Genomic DNA, 8,194 nt, shown 5'->3' with positions numbered 1-8,194 from the left:
AATATTACTCACTACCAACTAATCGCACTCAAGAAGATTTTGATCCAAATGCATTTAGACTCCTTGCTAAGGCCGGTTATAACCCAAATGAGAAGCATGCATTGGGCAAACTCCCTCCTGAAGTGACTGGCGAGAAGACTCATGGATTAACACCTACGCAGAAAATGTTGAAAGAAAAAAGCTATAATGTTGAAAGTTTATCGATGGGTCTTGGTTATCAACCACCTTCTCCAGTGCATATAATGATCAAAACGGCAAGTTGTAATTACGTGAACGAAGAAATGGAGGTCACAAGCCGAAAGAGATCTGTGTTCGATAGGTTGGGAAATAAGTCAAAGCGTACTTCTGTGTTTGACAGACTTGGCCCGTAGCCAAAAAATTTGAAACCGCCCGTCTATGAAAGATTAGGCAGTAAAAAGCAAGAGTACCAAGTTGCCAAGAAAGAAAGTTTTACTCCAATAAAGAAGAACGGACCAAGTAAGCGAGTCTCCAATTTCTTCATGCACTATGGAGACTTATTCGATGTAAGAATCAAAACCCTTTTTGAAGAACAGGGTCAAGAAAGTATGGCTTCCTGTCATCATATTACGATCAGTGATCTCGAAGAGGAAGAAGAAGATGCGGATGACACTCCCCTTGAACTTGAACAAGGGGTAAAAAATACAGTCGATATGATAAATGAGATTAACCTTGGCACAAGCGATGATCCTCGCCCAATTTTCATAAGCTCTTGTATGACTCTTGAAGAAGAGAAAGAGTATGTTGATTTGTTGCTCGAGTTCAGGGATGTCTTTATCTGGAATTACTCAGAAATGTCTGGTTTGGATCCAAGGATCACCGTTCATAATTTGTCTATCAAGCGAGGAACAAAACCTGTCAAGCAAACTCAAAGGCGCTTTCGGCCCGAATTGATTCTTCTGATAGAAAATGAGATAAATAAATTGATTGAATCTGGGTTCATACAGGAAGTGAAATATCCAACATGGATTTCAAGAATTGTCCCTGTGAGGAAGAAGAATGGGCAAATCCGAATTTGTGTTGATTTTCGAGACTTTAATGAGACTTGCCCCAAAGATGATTTTTCGCTCCCCATCACAGAATTGATGGTAGATGCTACAACTGGGCACGAAACACTATCTTTTCTCGATAGATCGTCTGGCTACAATCAAATACGCATGGTGCCTGAGAATGAGAAGCTTATTGTCTTCCGCACCATCAAGGGAATTTATTGCTATAAAGTGATGCCGTTTGGCTTGAAAAACGTTGGAGCAACATATCAAAGGGCAATGCAAAGAATTTTTGATGATATGCTCCATAGAAATATGGAGTGCTACGTTGATGACCTTGTGGTGAAATCAAATAAGCTAAAGGATCATATTCAAGGCCTTCGAAAAGTTTTCCAACGCCTTCGGAGATATCAACTAAAAATGAATCCTTTGAAGTGCGCATTCAGAATCACTTCTGGCAAGTTTCTCGGTTTCATCGTTCATCAACGGGGAATAGAGGTCGATTGATCTAAAATTGATGCCATTGTGAACATGTCTGAACCGCGAAATATCCATGAATTGAAGAGCCTTCAAGGAAAGTTGGCTTACATCCGGAGGTTTATCTCTAATTTGGCTGGACGATGCCAATCTTTCAGTCGACTGATGAAAAAAAAGGTACCACCGTGACGAAGCTGGTGCAGGAGTTATCTTTTATACTCCTGAATCAGATATATTGTCATACTCTTTCACTTTAATACGTCAGTGTTCAAATAATGTGGTCGAATATCAGACATTGATTCTCGATTTGGAAACGGCCGTAGACATGAAGCAGTTGCATCTTAGGGTCTATGGTGATTCCAAATTAGTGGTAAACCAACTTCTTGGTATTTATGATGTCAAAAAGACTAAATTGATCCCATATTATAAGTATGCAAGACAACTCATGGGATATATAGATAATGTCACTATAGAACATATCCCTAGGAATTTCAACCAACAAGCTGACTCTTTGGCAAGGTTGGCGTCCATGATCACTCTACCTTCTCATCGAAATTAAATTTCAATATGTCAAAGTTGGGTCATACCTCCGATGTTTGATGAAAAAGATGATGGTGAGGAAGAAAATACTTATCATATTTTTGTCCATGAGATCGAAAAGGAAGATTGGTATCACCTTATCATTGATTACCTTAATCATGGGAAGCTACCAAAAGATCCCAAGAAAAGGGTTGATATACGTCGTCAAGCGCCACTTTTAATTTACTACAAAGGGACACTTTACCGAAAATCATTCGATGGGGTGTTTCTACAATGTCTTGGAGAGGATGAGGCCATGCAAGCAATGGAGGAGACTCGCTCTAGGATATGTGGTGTTCACCAATCTGGTTCGAAATTACACTTTTGCATTAAGAGAATGGGATACTACTGGCCAACGATGGTAAAGGACTGTATCGATTTTGCTAGAAGATGTCAAGCTTGTCAATTCCATGGCAACTTCATCCGTCAATCTCCTGAACCATTGCATCCAACTGTGGCTTCTTGGCCGTTCGATGCTTGGGGTTTGGATATAGTTGGACCACTTCCAAAGTCTGCTGGCGGACACATTTTTATTTTGGCGGCGACAGATTACTTTTCAAAGTGGAGTGAAGCAGTTCCTCTAAGAGAGGTCAAAAAAAAGAATGTAGTAGATTTCATTCACTTGCACATCATTTATCGGTATGGAGTCTCGCGTTATATCATCACCGATAATGGTAAGCCTTTTTGCAATGTATCAATGAACAAACTTTGCGAAAAGTTTCATTTCAAACAATACAATTCGTCCATGTACTACGCTGCCGCAAATGGACTCGCTGAAGCATTCAACAAGACCTTATGTAATCTATTGAAGAAAATCGTGGATAAATCGAGAAGGGATTGGTATTTTCGAATTGGAGAAGCACTTTGGGCATACCGAACTACTTTTTGAACTCCCACGAAAGCGACTCCATACGCGCTTGTTTACGGTGTTGAAGCTATTCTTCCACTTGAGTGTCAAATACCTTCGGTAAAAAGTGCGATTCAAGAAGGGTTCAATAAAGAAGATAATGTTTGTCTTCGCCTTGAAGAGTTAGAAGCACTAGACGAAAAGAGATTGGAAACTCAACAACGAATTGAGTGCTACCAAGCCCGCCTTTCAAAAGCATTCAATAAGCATGTCCGGCCACGCTCTTTCTAGATTGGAGAGTTAGTACTCGTTGTTCGGAGACCGATTATTCTCACTCATGGCGGACAAAGAAAGTTTACTCCTAAGTGGGATGGTCCATATATTGTTCGAGAAGTGTATACAAATGGCTCATATAAGTTGGTTGCTGAGGATAGATTAAGGGTTGGTCTTATCAATGGCAAGTACCTAAAAAGGTACTATGCGTAATCAGAACCGCGCGATGCTCCTGACCCACATGAGCTAAAACTGTGGATGGCAACCACCAATAGTGTAGTTTATGGTTAAACTGCTAAAACACTCCACCAAGTCTAAGGTGGTAAACAAATAGATGCTCCTGACATGAGCTAAAACTATGGATGGCAACCACCAATAGTGTAGTATGTGGTTAAACTGTTGAAACACTCCACCAATGAGCTAAAACTGTGGATGGCAACCACCAATAGTGTAGTTTATGGTTAAACTGCTAAAACACTCCACCAAATCTAAGGTGGTAAACAAATAGATGCTACTGACATGAGCTAAAACTATGGATGGCAACCACCAATAGTGTAGTATGTGGTTAAACTGTTGAAACACTCCACCAAGTCTAAGGTGATAAACAAATAGATACTCCTGACCCTCATGAGATTAAAATAAGAATGGCAGGAACTAAGTGTGACTTGATTCCCTTGTTGGGATACGTTGGCAGTTTGGAGGGCAACTTCTAAGTTCAGTTATACCTCCTAAATCAAACCCTTTTTCCTTGCAAAAAAAAAGAGTCTCTTCTTTTTCTTTGAAGATAAAATGCTAAATTTAGAAGTTCTTTTCTCTAAAAAAAAGTAAAAAAATAAAAATAAAAACAAGAGATAAGAAATGAAAAGCATTTTATTCATAAAAAAAAATTCATTACAGGAGGAAAAAAAAGAAAAAAGAAAAGAAAAGAAATTCAGAAAAAATACATGGTGAAAAGTCTAAATGTCAAATTTGTAATCCACTACAGCTATTTTGCATAATTCAAGTGTAGACTTCATGTCTTCAAGTTCTTGCACTGCGTCATCAGTCAAGATGCTGGTACTTTCAATAGAAGAGAGCTCATCATATGCCCGGGTTATTTCAGTCTGGATCTCTTTGAAAGTTTCATATTTTTGATCGATAGTTGAGCTGATTTCCAGACCTTGTTTCTCCAAATCAATAAGTTCCTGTTGCAGTGCTTTCTTCCTGTCCTCAATAGACTGCAACTTTTCTTCAAGACTTTACAGATGACGAGTTAGTTCTTCTTCATTCGCCTTAGCTCTCCCGAGTTGGGCGGTCATTTTGGAAAGGAGTTCTGCATGTGTTTCTTTACTCATCTTTTTTCATGACGAAGATGTCAAAACATCATATGCTTCCGCTTTGGCAAACAATTCTATCAAGAAGTCCTTTAAAGGGAGACCATTGGCAGGATCCGTTCTTGTGATTTCCGCAATAATTTCCTCTGCGCACTCTTTTAAAGAAGAGATCTGCTCAATAGGAGTGTCAAGAATCTGTCCGCGAAAATCCATCCATAAACTCTACAAGTATTTTTTTCGATGCGCCGAGATCAACTTTTGGCCATGAAACTCTGAAACCAATGCTACCTTAGGTCTCTTTCGGATTTCGTTCGAACTAGTCAACTCCTTCTTATGCATTGACAAGGTACCTCCACTAGGGCCAAGTTGTTTTGGAATGTTGATAACGACTTCGTCACTTTTCTTGTTTGAAATTATAGCATCAGTTTCAAATTCAATTGGTGAGTCGGTACCAATATTTTCTTGGTGGAATTCAAGAAATGGGGGCTGAAAAAAAATTTGTTATGAGAGTAAAAACAAAAGGGGGATAAAAAAAAGAGAAAGGAAAAAAAAAAGAGGTTACAAAGAGAAAAAAGAAAAAAAAAAGAGGGAGAGATGATTACCTTAAGTGGCGACACTCCAATCGACGGTTGTGTAAAGGAAACCTCCTCCAAATCAGAAGATGCCCTATTCTTTGATCAGTTCCAATGACGATCTTGACTGCTACTACCGCTCGCCAACGAATGGGTTCCTCCTTGGGTAGATTCGATACCCTAAACTTGAATCCCTTCCTTTTCTATAGCCTCGATAGAATCACGATCGTCCACCATTTCAATTTCGACATCTTCTTCTGTGTGAATCGCCAATAAAGATTTTGAAACTTTGGGCGGCATCTTCTTTGCTGGAATCACTGGTTGCGCCTCTTTATGGCCTGTCGAGAATCTTTAGAAGACTTATTTTTTGTGACAAGGTTTTTTGAAGGATTGCTAGTAATTTTGTTCTTCCGCAAGGAAGATGAGGTAAGATCAATTACAATCTCTATAACTCCATTATGATGCACTGACTCGTTGGCGGAGGTAGCCTTACCCTTCTTCGATGATTGCTGAGGGATCTTAACGGTGAATTTAAAGGAAGTTGAAGAGACACTATTTGACCGAGTCGACCACTAGACGTCATAGTCTTTTGTGATCAACGGATGCTTTCTGTGCGTGGGTATAGTCATCCGAGATCGCGTCTGCGTGCGAACTGAGGAATCCCATAATTGAATAGTTTCACCCAAAGTATAAGTGTGAGTGATCTCTTTCAAGTTGTCGGGAATGTCCTGACAGAAGCCGAATTATCTGTTAAACCTGCAAGGATTATATTTTTCAATAATGAAAGTATTGTCCTTATGTAGAGTTAAATGGCAAGAGCATTGACTAATGAAGTAGCTCGTAAGCCTCGATGATAAGGATCCATCGTCGGTCAACACCTTTTCTTCATTCTCAGTCCAACACAATTTGGGAATCATCAAAGGATTCACTTCTTTGAAAATTTCCTTAGCTTCTGATCGGCCATAAAATATTGCCATTTTCTCACCACTAAATCTTGTCATGCGCACGTGGTGGCTATTCACTTGATTGTTTTCATAATATACATCGAAGTATTGGCCAATCCAAGCATAGACGTAATGGATTGGAAAAGTTACCCCACATTCTCCAAGGTTAGGGGCATGGACGATCTCCCTCAACTCATGATATATGCTCGCAAGAACGAAAATTGCAAGGCAAAATCTTTTTCCTGTGGCCATTAACCATGCAACCTTAAAAACACTTGGACGAATACGATCGACCTTTTTGCTTGGCAAAAGGAACTTGCAAATCCAACACGCTATGATTGCCGCAATATAGGTTTTCTTTCTTAAAGACCCTGGGATATCCAGTGTATCGAAAGGGACGTTGAAGTCCTTCGTATTAGCAAGGTCGTGTGGCTCTAAGCTTCTAGAAGGGTTGTAAGTCATTTTCGGTTTAGATGTAGTTTTTCTTCTATTCGTCCTATTTGGAGGAGCCCTATACCAAGCCCCTCCTTTGAACCAGAAGCGAATCCAATCCTTCATCCATACCCCTTGGTCATTCATCCAAATGTGGTAGTAAGCGGAAAAGAGGTGACTGCAACTCTCAGGGAGAAGTGGCTTCTCTTCTTTGTCACGAGTGAGAAGCTCCTGCGCTGAAGGAACAACTTCATCAAAGAACGAGCCATCGATCGAAAGCCCACCAAGTCGATAAAGATCCCAAAGTGTAATGGACAACTCCCCAACGGGCGTATGAAATGTATTTGTCGAGGGACACCAATATTTGAAGAAAGCTCGCAAGATATTTTCACAATGGTCGTAGGAGTATCGCGACGCATAGACAGCTTCAAATATGCCAGCACGGGTGAGCACTTCTTTATACCTTCTGAGGATGTCCTCGACCCATTCCCAATAATGAGAAGTGAAGCACGCCTCGCCAAAGAAGGACGAAGGGATCTTCCATGTAGTTTTGTCAATATTGAATCCCACGAACGGAAGCGTGAATTTGGCTATTTCTGGATCTCCATTGTGAAGTGACGAGTTTAATACGACCACTTCTTCTTCCCTTGACATAGTGGAGAAAGTCGACAGTGCCACCACTTCCTTGGTCAACTTGCTAGTCCAATCGTCAAGATGAAAGCATCCTTCAAGGGGTACAAAAGATTCAGCGAACGTACCAATTGCTGGTTTATGAACATGTAGTGACAAGCTCTTTGATTGACGTCCTCCCCGTTCATCCGTCAATGAAATATGTGGCAATGGCGTGGCGTAATCCTTAATTTGCATGCTTGCTGAAATTTTGCAAAATGTTAGAGGATGAAGGGAAATTCTTACAAAATTTTGGTAATTACAATTACCTTGCCTTTTCTCAAGTCCCCAAAATTGCTTAAACCTGTTCTTCAAGCGCGATTTTGGTAATCTACAAGGGAGCAAGGTTATAAAGTTGAAACATTAATATCGGGGTTTTAGCCACAAGGAATTTCTCAAATATCATGCTGCCTAGTATTTTAATAGATCAAAAGGCCAAGGTATCTTATGATATGCCAATGATGCAACTCTACAAGTCCAATGCACATGTTGAGCGGACAAGTAAATTCCAAGTATTAATCACATTCAAAGCACCCAGTGAGGAAATATGCAAAGGCCTTGGCTGGAGCTTCTTGTAACGATTAAATGTTGCGAGTAAAAAAAGGGGGGGCTTCAAGTACCTGGTGAGCGAAAAGAAAATTATTGGAGTGCAACCGATGGATGATGATTGATGCTTGCGGCTCGACAAAGGTGATAACCAGATTCAAATTGTCTCTGTTGATCAAAGGACAGCAAAGCCGACAAAAAAGGCAAGTAAAAGTGATATTTTATGGCGACGACCGATTGATAAAAAGGTTAAAATTTTGGCAAGGCAGTCGTACGTCAAGGTGTGGTTGAATGGTAGACTTCGGATGCCAAGAAGGGCAGTAACATGAATCAGTGGAGTCACAATTGTAAGGAGTCGTGTATGCAATAACGGTGGCTAATGTGTTATTGAATTTTGTGGTGAGACTCTTTAAAAAAAAACCGCTTTCATCTATTAGACAATTATCGAGTGCCAAGGTTCCAATGCAAGGTGGTAAAGATACTAGTGGTTTATCAACAGTGCATTGACCACAAACTTCAGGAAGCCAGAAACCAT

At 40.2% G+C, this 8,194-nt stretch overlaps 1 protein-coding gene across 1 annotated transcript; it reads right to left on the bottom strand.

Moving 5' to 3' along the window:
- Window positions 1-5,811: 5,811 nt before the first annotated feature.
- LOC140013417 (uncharacterized) lies at window positions 5,812-7,311 on the bottom strand. The gene has a single exon (XM_072062690.1). The coding sequence runs from the start codon at window positions 7,309-7,311 to the stop codon at window positions 5,812-5,814; it is 1,500 nt and encodes a 499-aa protein (XP_071918791.1).
- Window positions 7,312-8,194: the final 883 nt, after the last annotated feature.

The sequence above is a fragment of the Coffea arabica genome, chromosome 8c (genome assembly GCF_036785885.1).
Source record: "Coffea arabica cultivar ET-39 chromosome 8c, Coffea Arabica ET-39 HiFi, whole genome shotgun sequence".
NCBI lineage: Eukaryota > Viridiplantae > Streptophyta > Magnoliopsida > Gentianales > Rubiaceae > Coffea > Coffea arabica.
Note: the sequence above shows the minus strand (reverse complement) of the source record. Positions and strands in the feature narration are given on the sequence as shown.